This window comes from Podarcis filfolensis (genome assembly GCF_964270895.1).
Source record: "Podarcis filfolensis genome assembly, chromosome: 10".
NCBI classification, from domain to species: Eukaryota; Metazoa; Chordata; class Lepidosauria; order Squamata; family Lacertidae; genus Podarcis; species Podarcis filfolensis.
In genome coordinates, this window is record NC_139612.1 from 19230870 (window position 1) to 19256432 (window position 25563).

General features: G+C 43.6%; 1 protein-coding gene across 16 annotated transcripts in view; it reads left to right on the top strand.

The window, feature by feature from the left end:
• CADPS2 (calcium dependent secretion activator 2) overlaps positions 1-25563 on the top strand; it is a 347579-nt gene that overhangs the window by 279332 nt on the left and 42684 nt on the right. For 5 of the 16 annotated variants that reach the window (XM_083574323.1, XM_083574326.1, XM_083574335.1 and 2 more), the window contains 5 exons: positions 5089-5230; positions 15402-15557; positions 17631-17778; positions 18792-18806; positions 22866-22940. In XM_083574323.1, the coding sequence (XP_083430449.1) occupies positions 5089-5230; positions 15402-15557; positions 17631-17778; positions 18792-18806; positions 22866-22940 (536 nt within the window). Of the gene's footprint in view, positions 1-5088; positions 5231-5351; positions 5472-15401; positions 15558-17630; positions 17779-18791; positions 18807-22865; positions 22941-25563 lie in introns of all 16 variants that reach the window. The other 11 variants (XM_083574321.1, XM_083574330.1, XM_083574331.1 and 8 more) reach the window with 3 other exon arrangements.

Below are 25563 nucleotides of genomic sequence, written 5' to 3' on the forward strand. Positions count from 1 at the left end.
AAGGCAGAAGTGTTAGGTCCCCATATTGTAGATGAAGTTAATCTTCAGCCTTTGAAACGTGAAGGGTTGACACCTGCATGTTGTACTATCTCAAGAGCTTTCCGTCAACTCAAAATCTGTGAAACTGCAGATGGTTTCCAGATACACCCGATATGAGTACCCTGCCAACATTTTAAGTATTATTTTAACCTTTGGATTATTTAATGAAACAGATGTAGTGTTGTTATCACATGTATATAACCACAGTGCCATATTAGAAATTCCTTGGATGAGAAGCTAATTCATTTCCCGTGGAATTGCAAACATTTGATAGGTGGCCCTCTCTTTCAAATAATGCAGAAAGAAAACCTTGAATTGCTTCCGTCTTCTATACCATGTGATTCTTCTCTATATACTGACTTTGTCCCTAGTACCTAAAATGCCATCATTTCTAAGATAGCTTCAGAAGACTGTTTGTGCTTACTGCATGTGTGTATATTTACCTAATGGGTTAGAGGCCAATATATCAATGAAAGTTTGTCAGACTGTAATTTTCTTTTGCTCAATTTGAAGGATTGGGATGGTTTTATAAGATATACACTGAAATTAGATGAAGTAATTTGGAAGGTATGCCCTTGACTTCAGTAAAAAGCCATATTTGACTAAAGGTCAAGTAGTTAAGGTCTACCACTACGTAGAAACTCAAGTTTGAATGAAGGTCAAGCATTAAAATGCTTATCTTCAGCGTTACCATGTTTAATGAGTGGAGGTGGAATTTGCATAATATGTTGCCATATATTCATCCTTCCCACTGGACCATATGGAGTGATGCTAAACCTCACACTCTGATGCACATCTGTCTACTTAGTGTTAAATCCATGTCGGCATATCATCATCTGTAAGAAATCTGCATACATTTAGATGGAAATCCCAGTGAGTGTTAATGTTGCTATTCCTATGCAAATCTATATAAATAGGCCCGTAAATCCATTTGATAATTCAATCCACTTCTGTTTGATATGCTTATGGTGGGCAGCTTCCTCATACCATACCAAAAAAAGGTATCATTTTGCTATTTGTGACACTGGCTGGTGATTTGATCTTTAGGGACCACTTTAGCTGCTGTGATGGAATGAGGCAGGAAATATTTGGTTCAAATCTCTGGTGAGCCATGAATAGATGGGGCAACCTCTCTTTACTAACTTCTGGGTGGTTATAAGGATTGCTGAGTAATGAAGTACAGTGGTACCTTGGTTGTCAAATGGCTTGGCTCCCAAACAAATTGGCTCTTGAACGCCGCAAACCCGGAAGTGAGTGTTCCAGTTTGTGAATGTTTTTTGGAAGCCAAACATCTGACGTGGCTTCCGTGGCTTCCAACTGAGTGCAGGAAGCTCCTGCAGCCAATTGGAAGCTGCGCCTTGGTTTTCAAATGGTTCTGAGAGTTGAGAAGTGAGGTTACACGGAACCAGGCAGAGGGCCTTCTCAGTAGTGGCACCCGCCCTGTGGAACGCCCTCCCATCAGATGTCAAGGAGATAAACAACTATCTGACTTTTAGAAGACATCTGAAGTCAGACCTGTTTAGGGAAGTTTTTAAAGTGTTATCGTGTTTTAATATTCTGTTGGGAGCCGCCCAGAGATTCTGGGGAAACCCAGCCTGATGGGCGGGGTACAAATTATTATTATTATTATTATTATTATTATTATTATTATTATTAAGCACACAGTGCCGAAGCTTCCTTTTTGGAACATAAAACTGTGAGATGAAAGTGGGGGTTGTTGTTTTCTAACATGCTACAGGGAAGAATGTGTGTTGGCAAGTCTTCCTTCTGAGCAGCCGTACAGACAGGCTGCCTTCTCAGCTTGACCTTTTTGTGGGGCTTTAAAAAAAGGTAAAGGGACTCCTGACCATTAGGTCCAGTCGTGACTGACTCTGGGGTTGTGGCGCTCATCTCGCTTTATGGGCCAAGGGAGCCGGCGTACAGCTTCCGGGTCATGTGGCCAGCATGACTAAGCCGCTTCTGGCGAACCAGAGTAGCGCACGGAAACGCTGTTAGGGTTCCCCAAAATTGGAACATAAATAAGCCCATGGAAATGTATCCTCAGGCTGATGCAGATTCGTACCAATATGCTCATAAGGAGCCATAGCATGGCACAGGGATCAGCAAACTTTTTCAGCAGGGGGCCAGTCCACTGTCCATCAGACCTTGTGGGGGGCCGGACTGTATTTTGAAGGGAAAATAATGAACAAATTCCTATGCCCCACAAATAACCCAGAGATGCATTTTAAATAAAAGCACACATTCTACTCATGTAAAAACACCAGGCAGGCCCCACAAATAACCCAGAGATGCATTTTAAATAAAAGGGCACATTCTACTCATGTAAAAACATGCTGATTCCTAGACCATCCGCGGGATTTAGAAGGCGATTGGGCCGGATCCGGCCCCCAGGCCTTAGTTTGCCTACCCATGGCATAGCACAACGAGCTACAAAAAAACCGCAAGAGCTAATGGAGGGGGAGCAAGGGTGCATGTACATTATACAGTCTCAGCTGTGTTCCCTTCAGGTCTCAGATCAAGGTCCATAGAAGCTGTGGAGCTGAGAATAGTAGGGAGAGATCAAGGTGAGGTTGGGAATGAGAGGTTGAAGAGGGAAAGGTGTGGAGCACAGCAGCGTAGCGGGGAGAAACAATGGATAGTTGCTGGCATTTAAAAGACATGTTATAAGAACAACAGTCTGAGGTGTCTGGAGAGCAGGTGTACTGGGTCTAATGTGGGTGCTTTGGGAGATGGTTTTTTTTTTCCTTGATGGCTTTAATGAACCTAAGTGCAAAAATATGTATATGGTGGCTGAAGCTTGGCTTTGCTGCTTTGCTTTTTTTAAAAAAACCGTGTTTCTTTCCGAGATGTTATTCAATAACAAACGCTGTTAATGCGAAGGAAACACAGGGGGATATAAGTCCCTACCAGGAATGAGTCGCTCAGGCTTCGCCTGCAGCCCAATATCCATATCAAGTTAGCAGGTGAGAGCAACCTACTCGGACCCTGAGATCATCTTCTGAGGCCCTCCTTCCAGACGTCTGGAAGATGGCAACACGAGAACGGGCCTTCTCTGCAGTGGCTCCACATCTGTGGAATGCTCTCCCCAGGGAAGTTCGTCTGGCACCTTCATTATACACCTTTAGGCACCAGGCAAAAATGTTCCTTTTTAACTAGGCCTTTGGTTGACCTGATCAACATCCCATACCCTTTTAAAATGTGGCTCTTTGGGGGGGATATTATTGGGTTATTGCTTTCATTTTTATTTTATATACTGTGATCTTTTTTTGTGAACTTCCCTGAGACCTCTGTGTATAGATCAGTATATAAATTCAAATAGTATTAATATTAATAACAACAACGACAACTTGCAGCTCCACATCGGAAAATGCACTTGGGGCACAATCCTATGCACACTCACTAGAGGTTCCATTGAGTTCAGTGGGGCGTGCATTCAAATCAGTCTGCACAGGATCACGGCCTCAACAAGGCAGTTGGCAAATTAGGAAGCGCTTCAGTTCATTTTTTAACATATGAATTGTAAATGGCGTTAGCTTATGCCAGATCTCCTGATCCAAAATGTGTTCACCTCCAAGCAGGCGAATCAAAAGCATGTGCAAACAGGGTCTTTCTGGATCGAATCCTGTGTGAATAGGATTATATCCCTAAGTCACCCAGTTTGCTTAAGGACTTCCGCTAGTGCAACAGAACTTCTCTTCGCTTTTCTCGCCCTGAACGCCTCCCAAATTGGTTCAGGTGGGGGTGTTGCTCAACTCTTCGGAGCAGATTGGGGTGTGTCGGGACACGTGGGGAGAAGGGAAGGGAGGGAAGTTCACTGCATAAGTGGAAATACAGTCATACCTCGTGTTAAATATGCTTGAAGTTGAGCGTTTTCAGGTTGCATTCTGCAGCGACCCAGAAGTAACGGAACGGCTTGCTTCCGGGTTTCACCGCTCGCGCATACACAGATGCTCAAATGATGTCACGTGCATGCGCAGAAGCGGCGAATTGCGACCCGCGCAGATGCGGGTTGTGTTCTGCTCAGGATGCGAACGGGGCTCTGGAACGGATCCCGTTTGCATCCAGAGGTACCCCTGTACTTGTGTGGGTGGGACACACCTTTATCTCCATTGCTAGTCCCCCAGGGGTAGCCTAACTACTGTTATTTAGGCTCTGGTAACCTCGAGGTTAGATTACTGCAAGACATTATATGCAGGGCTGCCTCTGAAGACGGTTCGGAAACCTCAGCTAGTGCAGAATTCAGCAGCCAGGTTGCTCACCGAGGCAAGACAGTTTCAGCACTGATGGTTTGACTGCACTGGCTACCAGTTAGTTTCTGGGCCCGATTCAAAGTGCTGGTTTTGTCCTATAAAGCTTTAAATGACTCAGGGCCGCTATACCCTAAGGACCTCCTCTCTCCGTATGAACCTACCTGGACCCTCAGATCATCTTCTGGGGTGCTCCTTCTTGCGCCTCCTCCAAAAGAGGTCCAGAAGGTGGCATCGTGAGAATGGGCCTTTTCTGCAGTGACTCCCTGTTTGTGGAATGCTCTCCCCAGGGAAATCCGCCTGGCACCTTCATTATACACCTTTAGGAGCCAGGCGAAGATGTTCCTCTTTAACCAGGCCTTTGGCTGATTGATTGACACCCAATGCCCTTTTAAAATATGTTGGGGACGTGGAGATTACTGGGTTGTTTTTGTTTTGTATTTTCGTATTGTGTTTTTATGTTGTCAACTTCCCTGAGACCTGCAGTATACTAATAATTGTAGATGATGATAACAACAACAATATCTAGTTAATGTTAAAAGCACTAATAAACCAGTATTTATGACTTGCTGCGCACATTTTTATTGAAGAATATCAATAACTATGGCAGTAAACACCACAAAACGTGACATTAGATTGCTGTTATGGTTCCCTCATAACACAAGTATTTATAATTAAGGTGTTTAAGTAACCTCTGGCGGAATGCCGTCAGCACGTCGTGTCACCTTTAAATCCTGTCGTAACCAAAGCTAGGGAAATAATTGCAACCTTTTTTTTTTTTTTTGTCTGTTTGTTTTTCAAGCACTTTTGTGCAATGGAAAGTTTCACAAGCACTTGCAAGAGATTTTTGTTCCCTTGGTCATCCGCTACATTGATCTCATGGAGTCCTCCATTGCCCAGTCCCTTCACAGAGGTCTTGAACAAGAATCATGGCAGCCTGTCAAGTAAGTGTTTCCGGAAGGCCCTATGCCAAATTTGGTCCCCATTTGGTTTGCACCTACTCCTCGAGCTTTCCTTTTTACAATCTATTTTTCTTGTGCTCCTACGTTGTCTATTTCTCTGCAGGACCATCACCAACAGTCTTCCCAATGTAGCTCTTCCAAAAGTTCCAAGTTTGCCTCTTAATCTTCCACAGATACCTAGTTTTTCAACACCAACCTGGATGGCTTCTTTATATGATTCCACGTGTGTATTCTTGACTGATCTTTAAACGTTGAGTGTGTGTGTCAGCTCTGCACGGCCTTACTGATGTCATGTACAGCTGTATTTGGACTGCATGGTGTTTTGTGATCATTTGGTTGGAAATTGCAGCTTTTTGGTTGAAAGCCAAGCATGGAATGTCATTGGGTTGTGCTTTTTGGTGTGTAAAATCTCAGTAGGATGTAGCTTAAAATTAACTAGGCAAAGGTTTGTTGTGGTACATTTAGCAGTCATCACCCTTAATTACATAATTGCTGCTATTTAGTTAATAAGCAGTGTGGAAACACTTTAAATTATTGTACTTCAGTATGGTGGGGTTGTTGCTTTTTTTTTTTTTAATGTCAATAGCTCTTCGTGTTTTGGCATGTTATTACTAATCCACTGCATGTGCTAAAAGATTTTTGAAAATAGCAGCAACAGCAATTGGTTTGCGTTATTTTTCTCTGGCTTTTCTGGATTCCCTCGTAATAGGACACTGCCAAAATTAATCGAGTTCAAATCTCACTTAATTAGCTACTGGCTGTCGGAGATTATGTCCCTGTTGTTGTTTTTTAAAGCAGATTCAGAGGAGCTTTTGTAGTTTAAATGAAGAACTTCTCAATTAAGCATTACAGTGGTACCTCGGGTTAAGTACTTAATTCATTCCAGAGGTCCGTTCCTAACCTGAAACTGTTCTTAACCTGAGGTACCACTTTAGCTAATGGGGCTTCCCGCTGCCACCGCACTGCTGGAACACGATTTCTGTTCTCATCCTGAAGCAAAGTTCTTAACCCAAGGTACTATTTCTGGGTTAGCGGAGTCTGTAACCTGAAGTGTATGTAACCTGAAGTGTATGTAACCTGACGTACCACTGTATAGCAGAGAGAGGATTTTTTTTGGGGGGGGGAGGTGGAAGGCTCTCCATGACATACATTCAGCAAACAAATGGTTATTTTTAGGAATGCTTGGAGGAAAAGGTTTTTACACCAGTATGATCCATCTTTCATACCTAGTACTAAATCAAAGTTTATAGCACATTTACAAGCAATGGCCCATTTCTGGTTCCATTACTCTTTGCTGCCTTGCCTCTACATTGGTACCTCTGGTTACATATGCTTCAGGTTACAGACTCCGCTAACCCAGAAATAGTACCTTGGGTTAAGAACTTTGCTTCAGGATGAGAACAGAAATCGTGCTCCGGTGCCGCGGTGGCAGTGGGAGGCCCCATTAGCTAAAGTGGTGCTTCAGGTTAAGAACAGTTTCAGGTTAAGAACGGACCTCCAGAATGAATTAAGTACTTAACCCGAGGTACCACTGTATTATTATCTCTATTTCGATGTTCGGAGGTGATTGGTCTGTTTAGGGAAGCTGTATTGTGTTTTTAATATTGGATTGAGAGCTGCCCAGAGTGGCTGGGGAAACTCAGCCAGATGGGCGGGGTATGAATAAGAAATGTGTAACCAAAATAGCACTAAACAGGAGTGCTCCACACCGAAGCTGTCCAGATGGATTCTAGAATGCAAGTGGTGAGAGACTTTTCTTGAGGAATACCGGGCGCTCAGTAGAGTGTGTGATCGTCTACAGGTAGATTTTCCATTGAGGCTTTTTTTGGTGTGCTTCTGCGCCAGTCAATTCTTAGAACCACCAGTAGGTCACTGTGACCACTTTGCCTCTATGCCCTTCTGTGTGCCACTGCTCAAACAGTACCTGGGGCATCCAGCGCACTGCGGAGACCTATTTCATGAGATCAGTTTAAGTTTTTGAGGCCTATTGTCAGGAGCCAGAGACAAGAGTAGGTCAGCAATAAAAATAAACACAGTGTCCATGTGGTTAACTTTGAAAAAACCAAAACATTGCAGGCCTAGTGATCCCAACAGCCCTTCCCAATGAAGCAGTTGGCCCAATGAAGCAGTTGTGAGATCTGGACGTCCCTGCCTTCCCCCAGCTGCCTCAGTCCCCTCCTCGCCAGGGGAGCGTGTCTGTGCACAACCATTCTCTTACCTGGCCTTTTCAGTTCTCTGCGTGTTCTAGGAGACCAAGGGGGAGATTGTTCCAACTCTACTTCCCAGTTGCTAATACCCCTTTGAAGGGCAAGTTGCTCAAGATGGTGGTGGTGCAGGTACTCTTGGAGGAAACTGAATATCAAGACCCATTTCATTCTGGGTTTAGATGTGGTTTTGGAATAGAACCGCCCTTAGTCACCCTGAGGGAGGACCTTCTCCAGAAGAGGGACAGGGGAAGTGTCTGTTGGAACCGGGGGATGAAAAGCTAATCCCCAGAACTGCAGATATTAGGCATGCATGCAATTTTACATTTTCCAAATAATCTTCTTTTCCATTGCTTAAAAATAAATTAAAATGAGTACCGCCCACCCAACCTCATTTACCGTATTTTCCCGTCTATAAGACGCCCCCATGTATAACACACACACACACACACACACACACACACACAAACCATTTTGAGGGACTCAGTTTTAAGAAAATGAGGAGAGATGGCCGAAAGTTGTTGAGCCTCTCTCCCCATGCAGCTGCGGGCAGGAAACACTCCCTAGATCGTTTCCCGTGTGTGGCGACACCGGAGGAGCTTGCGCTCCCACCAATTGGATGGCTTGGAGGAGCGCAACCTCCCCCGGTATCGCCGCACGCGGGAAACGACTCAGGGAGTGCCTGCCGCGCGCAGCGGCATGTGGGAAGTTGCGCTCCCACCAACGAGCTGGCTGGTGGCGTGTAGCTTCTCCCCACACAGCTGCGGACAGGAAACCCCCCCCCCCAGATTGCTCGCTGCTCACTACAGCATCAGGGGAAGCCGCACCCCTGCCAACTAACTGGCTGGCACCACGCCGCTTCTCTCCCCCCCCCCCATGCCACTATCCGTGTATTGGACAACCCCAGTTTCTTTTTTCTTTCTTTTATTATTTATACCCCGCCCATCTGGCTGGGTTTCCCCAGCCACTCTGGGCGGCTTCCAACTGAATATTAAAAACAATACAGCGTCAGACATTAAAAACCTCCCTAAACAGGGCTACCTGTTTAGTTTTTTATTGTCTTGACATCTGGTGAGAGGGCGCTCCACAGGGCAGGCGCCACTACCGAGAAGGCCCTCTGCCTGGTTCCCTGTAACCTCATTTCTCACAGTGAGGGAACTGCCAGAAGGCCCTCGGCGCTGGACCTCAGCGTCCAGGCAGAACGATGGGGGTGGAGATGCTCCTTCAGGTATACTGGACCGAGGCTGTTTAGGGCTTTAAAGGTCAGCACCAACACTTTGAATTGTGCTCGGAAACGGACATGATTTCTGAGTCAAAAAACCCTGTCTAATACACGGGAAAATACGGTATCTAAATAGCCTGGGCATCATCTGGAATTGGGATCTTTTGGGCAAGGTGCTTTCAGCGCCTCCCCCCAAGCTGCTATTGGCAGTGTCTATTCTCTTGCCTCTGCCTCTGGGCCCAGAATGTACCACCTCCCAGAGAGTAGAGGCAAGACATGCAAAGGCCTCAGAGGCTTCTCTATGTGCTTCTCACTGCTAGGGCGCTTGCTTGCTTGCTTGTTCAGAGAGCTCAGGTGAATTGTCAGCAACAGCAAAGAGAAGGAGCAGCAGAGCCAAGAGGCTCCGGGAATTAGCAACAGGCCTCTACTGGGATGTGGGCTCCAGCAAAGTGCTTGACAATGCCAATGCTTGACACTGGCGCTGGGATTATGCAGAGAGTGTTGTCACTCATTGACAGGGAGCTAAGTCAAAGAATTGGCAACTGTGCCTTATCGAGACAAAGACAAACTCTGGCTTGTCTGTGAAGCTCAAAAATATGAACGACAGAAACTGCCTCATACGGAGGAGTCAGAACATTGGTCTGTCGTCTCTGGCTAGTAAAAGCTTTTTCTTAGACCTGTTCCCACTCATCCCTAATCCAGAGTTGCCAGGGATCTTTGGCATGCAACAAGTGTGTTTTACCACTGGGCTCTAATAATAAAATAGATTCTTAAAAAAAACATTGGAGAATTGAAAAGTTACTGCTTGCTCAGAATATCAGCTAATTTCTATTGGTTTACTGCTTATATGTTTTAAACCTTGCAGAGTCTTCCTATTCTAAAAATTAAATTGCGAACCTTTTATAGAGGTATAGATTGCTCAACGCAATTTACTGTACATTTTAGGTTACAGTTATTCATACACATGCACGCACATGGGGTGCCAATTTGAATGAAATATTGGGGGACAGGTAAGCCCCAGCCCACATAATTGATCACATGACATGGTCTCATACACACCATATTAATGGTAATGTCTACCAACTTTTTTAGGTGGCCTCAGATATTTTATTGGGGGGCAAAGGGACCTCGGCCCCTAGGAGTTGCCTCCTATGTACAGTGGTGCCTCGCAAGACAAAATTAATTCGTTCCGCAAGTTTTTTCTTCTTGCGAGTTTTTCGTCTTGCGAAGCATGGTTTCCCATAGGAATGCATTGAAAATCAATTAATGCGTTCCTATGGAGACTACTTGCCAGGCTGGCGGTGCAGAGAATGGCTTTTCTCCCCACCGCAAGCCTTCAGGACAGGTACGGGAACAGAGAGGAAGGCGCGCAGTGCTTCTCCTCTGTTCCCGGGGCTTGCGGTGGGAGGAGGGTTTTTCCTCCCCACTGCCAACATTCAGAACAGCATTCTGAATGTTGGCGGTGGGAAGGAAAACCCTCCTCCCACCGCAAGTCTTCAGGACAGCCATCCGAAGGCTGGCGCGGGGAGAAGGTCTCTCCGCCCCACCGCCAGCCTTCGGAGGAGCCTTCCAAAGGCTGGCGGCGGGAGGAGGTCTCCCCGCCCCACCGCCAGCCTTCGGAGCAGCCTTCCAAAGGCTGGCGGCGGGAGGAGGTCTCTCTGCCCCACCGCCAGCCTTCGGAGGAGGTCTGAGGACAGTGGGGAAGACACGCTGCGCTTCCCCGCTGTCCTGGAGATTTCCTTATGGGCTTTCGTCTTGCGAAGGAAGCCCATAGGGAAATTCGCTTTGCGAAGCACCTCCAAAACGGAAAACGCTTTCGTCTAGCGGGTTTTTCGTCTTGCGAGGCGTTCGTCTTGCGGGGCACCACTGTATACACACATATATATAAATTTAAAAATTTTAAAAAATCATCCAGTAGCACCTTAGAGACCTACTAAGTTTGTTTCATGTACATGCACACTTCTTCAGATACTACATCAAAGCTCATACCCAGAACAAACTTGGTTGATCTCTAAGGTGCTACTGGACGATTTTTTGATTTTTTAAATTTATTTTGACCGTGTCAGACCAACACAGCTACCTACCTGAATCTAGAAACACACACACACACAAACACACACACATATATATACACATATACACCTAGGACATTGAACTCAGAGGGGATTCCCTGTTCAGGGAAGTTTTTAATGTGTGACATTTTGATGTATTTATAATCTTTGTTGGAGGCCACCCAGAGTGGCTGGGGAAACCCAGCCAGATGGGCGGGGTACAAATAATAAGATATTATTATTATTATTATTATTATTACTTCTGAGTAGACATGCATACGGTTGCACTATTCATCTAGCTGTACTCAGCTATGGTGAACTAAATATAGTTTGCCAAATATACTTATACCTATTAAAAGTAGTATCTCTGATTCCTCCAGAATCAAATTTTACATGTTTTATTTAATGTGCTTTATTTGTAATAGAAGTATGAGTTGTTTGCATACGGTATAGCTTGTCTGCTGGCCTTTCCATTCACACAAAATGGATACCCCCCCTTTGTATGGGTAGAAACAGGGAGTGTGTGTTCTTATCTATCATTGCACAGCCCCAAGAACATAATTACTTTGTTTTCGCTTGTTTTTGCTGGTCCGTCTCTTTAATGGCACATTTGGGGCATTGTGGATTAAGGTGGAGGAGGTATTAAGAGAGCAAAACGCTTTGCGTAGCATTCAGTCTTTTGCTTGATTGGTCCCTCGAGAGGCCAACACAGAGGACCGCTTGGCTAGACATGAAAAGCACACTGAATTATGCTTGGCTGTGAGGCTTGTTTTTGAATTTTCAGGAACATGAGCGGGTCCTGTAAGGGCTAGCTAACATTCCTATGGGATGCATGTCAGAGGAAAACTCAACAGGTCACTACTTGGGAGTGTGAGCTAAAATTGCGGTGTCCGCAATGTGGTAGGAGCAGCACCCTTGTTCATAAGCATAAGAAAGACGAATATTCCTACAGCCAGGTAGAGAAGCGTAATTCTCTCCTTGGTTATACACAGTTGTGATTTATCTTATTTCTTTATTAAAGTGATCTGCCCTCCACCCATTATTTCAAAGAAATGCCATGACAATGAAACAAACAGGACAGCAATAAAAGCTGTATCAGTAAAACAACTGTAAAGTTTCTGCGTCATTTATGCAGTAGCCAGAGATATTAGGAGTTAGCCGGGAGAAGCTTGGGTGAAGAGGTACATTTTCAGTTGCCGGCAGAAACACGCAACTGTTGATGCCCACCTGATCTCCAAGTGGAGGTCATCTCATAAAATAGGTGCCACCACAGAGCAAGCCTTCTCTGCACCACTGTTGAGTACAGTAGTTGAGATCCTTCACAGATCGCAGTGACATTAATGTTGCAGTACTTTGAAATGCAAACAGTTTCATTCTGTGCCGGGGGAGTAAGAATAGCGTATCCACCTTTGCTTTATATAAAGCAGTTGTCAAAGATTAAAATCTTTTTGAAAAGTGACAATTTATCATACGTTTGAATTACAAGAACTTTGTGCCAAAGGGAGAGACAAGTCCTAGTGCAGATACTGCATCGTGATCAGCGCAGATAAATTACGCAGCGTTTCCATAGACTATTGTAGCATTATCAGTGTCAAAGCCTCTTATCCCTGGGAGAATTTTATTCGCGCAACCAAACATATCCAGTGACAAAATTGCTGCATTGCTAGGAACACATTGTTTCTTTGTGTTGCTGCAGCTTTCCTTCCTGTGTCCATCATCTCCCCCCCCCCAAAAAAAATCCTTCTGTGAATATTGTTGTGCAAATTCCCAAATGAAAGAACAAATAAAGTTATTGTGACTTTGTGTCATAAAAACCATAAGAGGCATTGATTACTGGGTGTTTTTGACATTTCATGAATCAGCGGCTATTGTAGCTTTTACTGTAATTGGTGAAAGCCAGTTTAAATGGCTAACAGGAAATGGTTATGCATAGGATTATTTTAACAGCATTTGAGAGAAAATAATTTCTTCATTTTTTAATTAGGCCTGTTGGGAAACTGATACATAATTTTTTAAAAATATTGGACATCACGCAAAAATTGGTTGGCTTAATTCTGCTTTTACAGATGAAGCTACATTTGATCATCACAGAGCACAGACAAACATTAAGCTGACTTTTTGGCTTATTCAACCTTTATCCTTCCATAAATTTGGTTGCCTTATCTTAGGGTGGGTATGTAATGTACAGGCCAAATTCAAATAATGGGTGTAACAGACATTATACCATGCAAGACTTTTATCACAAGTGTCAGATTTTTCCTTGCAGACATTTTTCAATCTGGTATGACCCTCAAGGGAGTGGGTTGCGCTGTGGTCTAAACCACAGAGCCTAGGCCTTGCCGATCAGAAGGTCGGCGGTTCAAATCCCCGCGTTTGGGTGAGCTCCCGTTGTCCGATCCCAGCTCCTGCCAACCTAGCAGTTCAAAAGCACATCAAAGTGCAAGTAGATAAATAAGTACCGCTCCAGCGGGAAGGTAAATGGCGTTTCCATGCACTGCTCTGGTTTTGGTGTTCTGTTGCACCAGAAGCGGCTTAGTCATGCTGGCCACATGACCCGGAAAAACTGTCCGCGGACAAACGGCGGCTCCCTTGGCCTGTAAAGCGAGATGAGCACCGCAACCCCAGAGTCGTCTGCGACTGGACTTAACGGTCAGGGGTCCCTTTACAAAGGTACCTTACATGATCCTCAAAGCTTGCATAGCCTCTTCCTTGCCCAGAAACAGACACCCCAGGCAGAACGTAATGTACAACCTGCAGAATTTTGGGTTCATCCAGTGGTCTCCTTGAACCTGAATCCATCCCAGATACACGGGTAGCTCTTTGGGCCTTTTCATGTTAGTTCTCTAAAGCCCAGATGCAAAGGTGAATAGTGAACTGATACTGACACCAGCTTGACTGCAGGTTGCAAAGGGCAGGGAGGTGGCCATGGTCAATGTGCTAGCAGAAACTGCCCTTCCTGCCACCATTGCTGCCACTCCCTTCTCAAGACGTAGAGAAGGCAGAAACATTGCCATCACTCTCATCTGGCTTCTTGACTATATCAGTCAGACTTGGTTCCATGATGAGTTTTGCCCTGGAGAAACTGCTGGAGAATTTCTCCTCCTCTTCCTAGAAAAAGGTTCAGTTAAATGGTTTCCCCTCCCAATTTCTCTGCTCGCAGATAGGGCACAGAATTAGGAGAGGCGGTGTAAATATGTACAAATTTTTTGGCAAAGGGTGTTTAAGGAGGTAACAGAAATCACTGGGTTAAAGCTGACCAGAAGTCCAGAGGTAGCATTATTATCAACTTACAATGGGGTGGAAGGTTCACAGGCTTGCTCACAAATTTATTGACAGCTGCACAAATTATTATAGCCAGGAATTGGAAGGGGCAAGCAGAATATAAAATGGAAGAATGGTATAAAGAGGTGTAGGATATAGCTGTTAATGATAAATTTACATGTGCCATTAAGGTAAGACGGGGAATAGGCAGGTTAAATGATTTTGAGGAGATATGGAGGGTGTTTGTAGAATTTGTACTCTTAAAACGGAAAGGGGTCAAACCGTCACAAGAGGTGTTGAAATTTTGGGGGGTTGGATAGTTACAATGAAATTATCTCGGTGGTGGGGTGCACATTTTTATCCTTATTTATTTATGATTATTACTTTGTCAAAATAATAATTAATAATAATAATAATAATAATAATAATAATAATAATAATAATAAAAGAATTTGGAGAGGCAATATGTGCATGGGTCTAAGTTGTGTAGCAACAAAGCAGCCAAACCACTGAAAGTACATTAAGTCATAATAATGGGGTAGGAAAGCTGGGGGGAAGGAATCACATCTTGCAACCAATGCACCCCTTTGGTTTTTAGATAGTGCATGGGTAGACGAGTCTAAAAAGCCCGGGACACAAATTTTCAGGGCCCTTTAGCGGCTATGGTGATTCATTTACCAGAAGTTATATATTTAGCATTAACTCTATAAGTATGAACATAAGCCTCCTGTTGTATACAGTGGTACCTCAGGTTACAGATGCTTCAGGTTACAGACGCTTCAAGTTACAGACTCCGCTAACCCAGAAATAGTACCTCGGGTTAAGAACTTTGCTTCAGGATGAGGACAGAAATCACGCAGCGGAGGTAGGAGGCCCCATTAGCTAAAGTGGTACCTCAGGTTAAGAACAGTTTCAGGTTAAGAACAGGCCTCCAGAACGAATTAAGTTCTTAACCCGAGGTATCACTGTACTAGCTTAGGGGCTTGGCAAATCTTTTTAAATTATTGAATTAATGTGACCTGTGCATTTTTGGGTTCTGTCTCCAACCCCCAAAGATGAACAGAACTGAACTTTGATACTTTGAAACCCAAGAGGTGCATTGGTTGCCAGATGCGAAATATATTGGCATTGTTTTTGGCTCTCCTACCCCATTACAAGATGGCGCCCTCCTGCCAAGCTGTTGCTTGGCAAGACACCGTTTCTAGCCATTGCTACCAAGGCACTATTTGTGCCACATCAGATAAAACTGTTGGAATACTGGACGGTCCAATAGGCATAACAAAATGATAATGTTGCCAGAGCTGCTTTTATGTTCTTGTAAAAAAACACCCAGTTCCAGTGCTTAAAAGAGGGGAGGGCTCTGTTTTCTCTAGCGCTGTAATTCAAACAATGCCTTGAATGATTTGTTGTTGTAGCAACGGGTCAGCAACGTCAGAAGATCTTTTCTGGAAACTTGACGCACTGCAGATGTTCGTTTTTGACCTTCATTGGCCAGAGCCAGAATTTGCCCACCACTTAGAACAGAGGCTGAAACTCATGGCCAGCGATATGATAGAAGCATGCGTCAAAAGGTACGTGGGCAATTTCAGAAATTGCTGTACAAATGCTACCATTTCTGGGACTCCTGTGGATGTTTGAGTTGGGCAGCCTTGTGTGAAAGTGGAAGGATTAATCCAGCGGTGTGGCATTGGTTGTTGGTTGCCTGGGTGTCAGGCTTCGGGGAATCGGATCCCTCTTCCGGTGGCAGTAAATAAGCCAATCAAACGAAAGGAGAGTTCTTACCCGTTAGTTTCTAATCACAGCGATAGACAAACAAATGTGTATCCCAATAGAAATGGTGTTGCTCCCTGTAAAGGTTCACCCCCTCCATCCCCATTAATCTACATCACTCCTACATTGGGAAATCTGAGCTTGTTGCCGCCGCGCTTTCTGTTCTATCACTTTCAAAGCCTGTCTAGTCTTAGGGGAAGGGGAGCCAGGAATGCTGTCTAAGGACACTGAATCTGCCAGCTGGTATTTCCTCTTCTAGCTGTTCCTCCCCCAGTATTTCCCAGCTTTTCCTCTCTGGACTATGCCCCTCTGCAAACCACTGTTCTAAATCTATACTCTCCTCCTGCCCTTGGGAAGGTTCAGAACAGTGGGGGGTGGCTCCCACCATTACTCCTCAGTCCAGCCCCTGACACTGGGGTGGGTGCAGACATGCATGCCAGGAGAGGGGCATGCTCTAGCCAGGGCCGCGTCAGCCAAGCTTTCGAAGCTGACACCACCAGACTGACCCCCACAGGGGCAAAGTGAGGCCACCTGCCCGCCTATGTAGGGGAGAGCCTGGCTGGCTGACATTGCCCTTGGCAGGCAGAGAGGAGCACAAAGCCAGGCCACACTGGGGGAACCTGCATGGGAGTGCCTGGCTTGTGCTCGCTCAAAAATTGCGTGCCCAGGGCCACAGCCCCCACCCCCACACTATGCCCCTGGATTCACCCAACAGATGGGGGTGGCTTTAAATCACTTCATAAAGCATGGTAGGCAATTGACATGATGGTTCACTCTTCGGATCTGGCCTCTTTCGCAATGCTGTCACAGACCCCTCTTTTCATGTGGGTATAGTAATAATAATAATATATTATTTATACCCCGCCCATCTGGCTGAGTTTCCCCAGACGCTCTGGGCGGCTTCCAATCAGGTGTTAAAAACAATACAGCATTAAATATTAAAAACTTCACAAAACAGGGCTGCCTTCAGATGTCTTTTATAGATAAGATAGCTACTTATTTCCTTCACATCTGAACGGAGGGCGTTCCAGAGGGCTGGCGCCAGTACCAAGAAGGCCCTCCGTCTGGCTCCGGTAACCTCACTTCTCGCAATGAGGGAACAGCCAGAAGGCCCTCGGCGCTGGATCACAGTGTCCGGGCTGAATGATGGGGGTGGAGACACTCCTTCAGGTATACAGGACCGAGGTATGCTTAGGACCACCTGACTGACCATGGAGTGATTTTAACATCCCTTTCTGGCAAGGCTAGCTGTGTGTTATGTGTGTTGACCCTTAGTTCTTTATAGTACAAACAGTTCTAAGATCCATCTGCTCTTGACTTCACCACTCAAGTTAACTTCTGAATTCCACCCGTGTTGCGAGTGCTTTTGTAAGTGAAAGTGCAAAAGTGAAGAAAACAATTATTACACACTCTCCCCCGCCCCCCCCTATAAAAAGCTGTCACACTTACTGGAACTCTTAACAGCATATCTTTTTATTTAAAAAAAAATTGTCAGAAGTACCTGAATATGTTACATGACAGTGTATATTCTGTTTTTGCCAGTTTGAAAATTGTGTGGAAAGCTTATCTGTCAGGATGCATTTGCTGCAATATGTGTTTTATCTGTGTTATGTTTTGTCATGCTGTTATTCAGTCAAAGCAGTATCTAACCTTGAGGGGGCTATCGGAGCACCTTGCTGGAAAGTTTTAATAAGATATGTGAAAATGATAATTCCACTGTTTTACGTGCAGGTGCCTAAACATTTCTACTCTGGATTTTCCATATTTGAAATTAATTTTATGTTAGTACGTTTAACCTGGGTTTGTTTTTGCACTTCATTTATTTAGAATTTTGACAGTCCTTTCTGTTGCGATCCCCGCATTTTAATTAATAGAACAAGAATTGCCTTTGAACTCAAACTGCAAAAGACAAATAAATCTACGGACTTGCGCATTCCCTCTCCTGTGTGCACGATGTTCAACGTGCTGGTTGATGCCAAGAAACAGACTGCTAAATTATGTGTCCTGGATGGCGGGCAGGAGGTAAGTGAGCATCTTGAAATGTCTGTTTCACAAGATCAGGAAGAACACAGAAGGCTTTTGCCAGATTTCAGCTCCAGGGTGGCTATTGCAGGTTTTGAGGAGGAAGAGCAGGGAGGCGAAACATAGTCAATAAAGAATGATGTAAGAAGCCACTGGAGCAATTGCTCCAAGTATGTCCTTGCTCGTCCCTTGTCCTACCAGTCTCCTACTATTGCTCTTCTGTGCCTTGCATTGTCAGATAAAGGCTTTCTGGCCAAGACAACCTGAGATGGAGGACAGTTGTAGTCAGAAGGTTAAACTACATTAACTCTGCAGTGCGTGATTTTAGAATGTGTCTGCATTTTGGTGATGGTTTTCTTAATATTTGCTGTCAAAGTAGGGAGGGGTGGAAGAAGAGGTCCACAAATGCAGTCTTTAGTGGTGACCATACAAATAAAATGATGATGATGATGACCAGAAATTTAACTTTAACCACACACAAAAAAGGAAACATTTCCAGGACCTTCTGTCATGGGGTGACTCTACTGACAACATATGGAGGCAGAGAGTGCCTCTTTCAAAATGGCACCAGACTGTAACAGCTTCGGTGTTGTGGATTGGAGGGGAGGGGTTTCCGTGAACACAGAAAGACCCACCTGCCTTTCTCCCTGTCACCTCCCATCCCAGGCAGTCGGTACAAAAGCAAAGACTCTCCTTGGCTTCTGTGAAGCAGGAAGTGGCAAAGCCAAACTTTATGGTTCCTAGACCCATTGGCTGAGCCAACAAGGCTAGCCCAGATAGACCCCTAAATTGAAAGGTCATCACACATTACTGCAGTGTTTTGCTTCTCAGTACAAATGTCAACCATATTTATGTGCATTCGTTGTTTTATAGCATTATAATATTTTCATATTCTCTGTTGATCCGTATCATTTCATTAAGTCTATTTATTTCTCATGCTATTTTGTAATGATTATTTTCCCCATTTTTCCCCACTCTCTGGTTTTTGGGGGGCTTTCTGTCACATGGCCCAGTTTGCTAATCAGTGGGTAAGTTGATTTTGTTTTAGAATTTCTTTCTGTCTTCAAAAGTGTTTCCGTGTCCATTGCTTGTTGGGAACAGTGTGGCGAGAGTGGTAACAACACTGGTCCAAAATGTAGGTCCCCAAGCAAGAGAGTCTGTATGTGTTCCATGCTTGCCAGATATATCTTCAAGATTCAAGAAAGGAGATTCTGACTAAACATCAGGAAGAACTTGTGACAGTAAGAGCTGTTAGACAGTGGAAGGGTCTCCCTTGGCAGGTTGTGGACTGTCCTTCATTGGAGGTTTTGAAGCAGAGGTTGGATGGCCATCTGTCATGGATGTTTCAGCTGAGGTTCCTGCACTGCAGGAAGTTTTTTTTTAAAAAATTAATGTTTATTAAAATTTTCCATCTTAGTAAAAAAAAAATATCAAAAAAGAAAAAAAAGAAAGAATTAAAAAAACACATAAATTTTACAATCCGTATTTTCAATGACATATTTCCCTGACTTCCCCGCACCTCCCCTTCTTATATTCCAATTCAAATTGTTAGTTCAACAAGTTCTTATCCCCAATTTTTAACCTTTTTATATTTAGTTCATTTTAAAGAAAAAAACCAATTTTCACTTATAAACATCCATATTTATACATCAATACTCATTCTTAAAACCTTTTTCTAAAGTCAACCCAAATTCCCTTCCACGAATTTCCCAATTTTCTTACTAATATCAAAACAAAATAAAAAAAACAGATTATAATTATACACCCTTTGGATTCCCAAACCCCACCACCTCCTTTCCCGGTTTCGATCCCCAACAGACGTCCATCAGTCTTAATCTACTATCACCCTGGAGACCTCACATCCGAGGCTCTGCAGGAAGTTAGACTTGATGACCCTCAGAGTCCTTTCCAACTCTACAATTCTATGATTCTTTTATTCTACATAGAAATAGGAATGGCAGGTCCTTCAGTAGTTGTGCGTGAGAGGGAATTTGGCAGCTTATGGCACAAGACTGGAGAAAGCCCATTTTCACACAAATGTTGAAGGACGGCAGCCCTGTACCCTTATGTATCCAATCACCCAAATACAAGGGAACCAGATATGACCAGCAGGCCAGATCCCGTATTCCGCCACCTGCTGCAGGCCAACTTTGGCAAGTAACAGGGCTGCCCACTTGTCAGAGATCGAAAGGGTCTTGCTGTCAGCATCAGTTTACTGGCTGGAGGTTAGCAAGCCCCTTTGATTTAAATTGCACCTGTGAACAGACAGAGCAGGGCTCGCAAACAGTGCTTACCTCCTTCAGCTGAACTTGGGAGGTCTCGATGGGGGACTCCTTAGTGCAGCTGATCCCAGTAGGGCTTACTGAAGATCAAGAGAAGGTCTTTCCTGCCCTCCTACCCCTAATCACAGAGTGAGGGTATCGTGTGGGTGTGCTTATGGGTGCTGTAGGTATGGGGAGTGAGTCAGTATGTGTGCGCATGCACCGGTGTGTGTTGGCCACACCCACCTCTGGCATGCACCCCGTGGAGGTATGGCCAACTTTCAGTGTGGGCCTGGGTTGAGAAAGGTTAGCCACTCTTGCCCTAGATCAAAACCGTAACGGTTGTAAAAAGAGCCAAAGGAAGCTTCAACATGTTGAGATTTTGGAAATGGTCACGTTTGAAGAAGTCAAAGCATCATTTCCCCCTTAGAATTTGAGGCTTGGCACCAAAGACGTATGTGTGCATTGATGCATGTGCAAACCAAAAACTAGCGCAAAAGAAAAAGTGAATAGAGTTGCCATGCATATTAGCATTCCATCCATCCATCCATTCATTTAGCAGGCTTTATGTACCACTTGCTCATCAAAACTATTAAACAGTCTACATAAAATATAAAAAATACATTTTAAAATACCAGTGGGAAAATGAGCATTTAAAATCCCAAATAGTTTAATATCTCAATTTCTACAGGCAAAGGTGTGTCACCTATTAAATGCCTTACTGAAATTGTGTGGCACAAAAGCATGCCCGTTTTTGGAGGTGTTTCCATAATATATATATTTTTTGCAGAAAGCAAAAGCCATACTTATTTAAAACATCAGTACCATCCCAATGTTTGCAATCACAGTTTTAAAATACAGCAAAAAGAAACAGAAGAAATATCCCCAAGCTTGTCTCAACCATGCCTTGTGCTTAAGGTGGTTGAAGGAAAGCCCATCAGTCCCTTCCCCTTTGCTTCCTTCAAGCAAAAGCCCACCACTACTGTTCGTTTTTTAGCTTCTGAGCTTCCTTTGGCGACTTGTAACTGACTCCTAAGGCCTTTCTCCCCCACACTTGATCTCATTCAGCATCACATAAATGAGCTTCCTACCATCGTATATATGAGCTTTGGGCATCTTTTGTCAATTCCCTCTAATACCTAAACTGGGTTCATCAAAGCTCTCTTTTAATTCCTTTATAATCAAAGGAGACCCAAACACCCAAGAGATCTTCAAAAAACACATCAGGTAGTGGCATTCCTTAACTCACCTGCAAATGGGCTAAGCATTGGGGGGGGGCTTTAACATGCAAAATAATCCCTGGAAAAGATACACGATCGTGAGCACTAGGTATCGGCGCTAAATTATGATCCCCCAAAATAGCCTCATTCAACCATTTTTCATCTTAAGACAGTTTCCTGAAGCCAGAGAAATTCTCATGCTCGCAAACTGAATCGCAAGCTCTTTTCTTCCTTGCATGTGATTCTCTCTGGCTGCAGAAGACTAATTTACTGTGATTACAAGCTTGTTCACGGTTATCCCGATGGCTGTGCCTTTGATTTCCGTGGGACTTGAGAATGGGCAACTGTGGACTACATTACAGTCCCTTTTATAAAAGCGGCAATTGGCACTTCCCGACATTACATGTGTATCTGCATCCATTTACTTGTATACAAAATGTTTGCTTCATTAATCTGAGCACAGTGGGCAGTTGCTTGACAAAAGGGCAGCTCTCCTGGGATTTATTAAGTACATCTGTGTGGAAACTTTGGGAGGGGGGAGGGAAAGGAGGCAAATAGCCTTCAAAAAGCTAAATTTTAGAAAACTATTCAATGGGCTCCTGCCAAGTTAGCCTAATGTTTATATTGATTTTGGTGCTTTTACTCTGAGCATTATGCTCTTGCTGTTTCAGGTAGCCTTGAACTATCAAGATAGGGTTAGTCTTTACAAGTCATATTTTTTGGTGAAGTGGTTGGCGGGGCATTCTTCTCCCTGGAACAAATGTTCTGAAAGGAGAATTACTTCTTCTTTTTTTAATGGATGTACTTTGAGAATAGAAAAGGAGCCTTTTCTCCTGCTAACTGCAGGATAGAAGTCTGCTCTATTTATCGCGGAAACAGGGTACGAAAGTCTTTCAGGTTTAATTTAAAGTGGGCTTCTTAAAGAGACGGCATTTTCATTAGTGGAAGAAAAGGCAGAAGCAAGAAGATGGAGAATAACAGCTGATTTTGTTGTTATGCCTTTTGTGGCCTGGTGATTTATTACCATCTCTTCAGGTTTCCTGATGGAATTTTATTTTTTGCCCATGTTTGAACAGATTATGCGGGAGTTGTATAAACTGCAGTTCACTTCATGGATAAAAGGGCTCTTTTTTAATATTTAACAATTGGCCTCTCGTTTTATTTCTAGAGGCCATAACTTATGAATGAGAATGGTTAGATATAAAGTGCTTTATTTGGGGGGGGAGGGAATCATCTAGCTTCCTCAGCTAAACCAAACCTTTTTGCTCAGGAAGAGGGAAGACCCACAACCACCTTAATTACAGAGAGACAAAAAGTATCTTTCACATTCCTTTGCCTGAATAAGAATAAGACCTCAGTGCGTCTAAATAATAACCCTATTAGCTGCTTAACTCAACAGCGTACATGGGAAAATTTTCAACACAGAGTGTAAGAAAGTACTGACAGGGTGGATCATTTTCAAGGTTTTGTTCATTGGAGGTTCAAAATGATAATTTTGAGCAAATCTGATCTGTCAGATTTAGACTCTTTGTTCTATGTATGACTTATGGCAAAAGTGTTGTGTTCATATAACACACTAACGCTGCTTTTGTCTCCTAAAACGCAGCAACAATACCATTCAAAAATAGATGACTTGATTGAAGAAACGGTGAAGGAAGTAATTTCACTTCTTGTTTCAAAGGTAAATGTATTCACACTTCGTAGCTGAACTGCACTGTGTCTTTTTTTCTACAATGCCTGCTTTCTACAATGAGATGTTTGGTATTTTTCCCGTTGCATTTTTAGAGGAAAATAGGCTTAGTGACTAACACCAGGTCAGTTCATCACGATGTTTACAGATTTAAATTAGATCCCTATTTGATCAAGGATTCCTATGCAGCGTCTATTAATCGGGTATATTTCTTTTGTGCTTCATACTACAGTACCTTCATTAATTACTGGCATCGACCATGACCACATTTGTACTATATTAAGATTAGCTTTAATTAGGTGCATCGTTGTTTTCTTGCTTGTTTCATGATGCACGTGAAGCAAGTGTGTTCTCCAGATTTTTCAAAGGCTTTTAAAGCCCATTTTAATTTTGACATTGATCTTACATAGAAAGACCCTGAAAGGCTTTTTGTTTAACTCTTCTTTTTAGCCGCCCTTATTTTCAATGTTGCTTCTTTGCATTTCTCCTTCTATAAAGGGAAATCTTGAAATAATTACCTTGGTCTGAGAATGTTTCAAATAAAGTAACATAAAACTTTAGAGAGAAGAAAATGCATTTTCATGAACAGGGTGGGTTGTGAGGTGCAGTACCAGTGGGAATGGCAGAATTATCAGCCTCAGCTTGGCCCAAAGAGGATAAACAGTGGTACAATTGCACCTGGTTTTCCCCAGTTTGACTCTAGTATCTCTCCATGGTCTAGTAGCACTATGGATGTGGAGGGATTCCAACATTTGAAGCTACAAGCTCCAAACTGGAGATTCTTAGGTACAAAAAAAGTGCTATCCACAAGTAATTTCAGGGACAAAGGCAGGTGGTCCCAAACTGTGGCCCACAAGCCTCGTTTAAATGGTCCATTGTTGTGCCCTATAAGTCACAGAGGCCTCTAGACACTAACATGGGCAGATAGCATCAAAATTAACCTTAGATTTTAGTCAGATTTGGATTTTGAGTTTTGTATTGACTACATTGGGTGTCACATAGGTGCTCAGAATGGGTTGTGTGAAGTTAACTTACTTTTTCTTCACACCTGATCAGGCTAAAACACGGACTTGCCCAAGTCAATTAATTGGCTCCCTGCTTTGTGTTCACCAAATATCCCAAAATGTTTGGACATGCTTTCTAATCATGCCTTAAGTTTTTAGCAGCTACAACCCCAGTTTACCTGTGGCAAAATGCAGGTTGATCCCGCAGTTATCTGAACCTGTGTTTTCTAGGTCTAGCTCTAAAACTGACCACCTTCCAGCAGTGGGGTCATTGGAGAACCATATTAACTATAATTTGGCACCCTGATTGAGATGACTACAGCGAATTGAGCAGATAAGCTGCTTTGATGGGATTCAGCGGTGTATAAATTTTATGAAATAAAGCTAATAAACTTAAATAGAAGCTATTCAGTGTTGCGGTAATAGGAAGGCAGAGAACGGGTGCCATCAACTGAAGTGGGGCCCTTCCTTATATTCGAAACACAGCGGAGATCACTTCTTGGTGTAATGAGACATGTCTAGATGATGATGTAAGACTAATGGTCTTACAAATAGATATGCTGGAAATAGAACAGGTTAAAGAGCGGACGAGTGCAGTTTACTACCGTAACTCCTTCAAGCCATTAGGAGCCTGGGTGAGCGTCTCAGATCCTTACAAGGAATAAGGAATGTGACACTGTTGTGACACTGTTAGAGTGGCCATTAACAGCATGCCAGGGGGAATTTTGTCCTGTCCTCTCACCCACAAAGTGGTGCTCTGATGTTCTAGGAATGAGAGTCATCTGGACGGCAAGCAATTGCTCTTTAAAACATTTGATAGGTTTGTCATAAGGCCTGTTCGCTTGGAAGTACAAGTTGCAGTAATGTGACAGCTAATACAGCTATAGCATAGATTGGTGTGCATAGCTTTATTTTATTTTTAATCTCTGGTCTCGTATAACGTGATAGGGTTCTCATTCTGCCTCATGCTTCTTGTGATGTGACTTCCAAAGTATGAATGATTAGGAATTGGAGTTCTTAGTTTTTTAGGGTGCAGGTTCTCATTAATGGCCGACGGAAGTGGCTTTTCAGCTCCCTGGCTGGTGTTTGAGTAACACCAAGAAAGAAATGACACAATATGCTTATTTCTGGGAAGCTTTCTTGTGATTCATAACAGAGGGCCAAACTTGGCCTTACGCATAAGCAGCCTCCCAACCTCCTTGATTTTTAAATGAAAAGTACTGAGGGATGTCACCGCTTTGAACTGGCGGGGATGGGTTAGGATCTGCTTAACCTTTCCCTCCCCAGCTGTTTTTTTCTGCTTAAAAGCATCTGGGTGAATTCTGACTGGGCACTCCTTTCAAGTGAACTGTTACAATTGCCGCAAAGCCCACAAGCAATAAGGAGCCAGAAGGACACAGAGATGAGAAGTAATATCATTGAATCTTTAAATCCCAACACTTTGTTATTTAAATTGAATGTTCCGGTTACAGTAGCTGTGGTGGGGAAGTAGTAGTCCATCAGTTTGTATCCTTCCACAACATAAATTTGTATATTCTAGATTGCTGGATAGACTGAGCACCCTTTTATGTAGCATAGATCTAGCTAAGGAAATGCCCATGTGCAGTGTT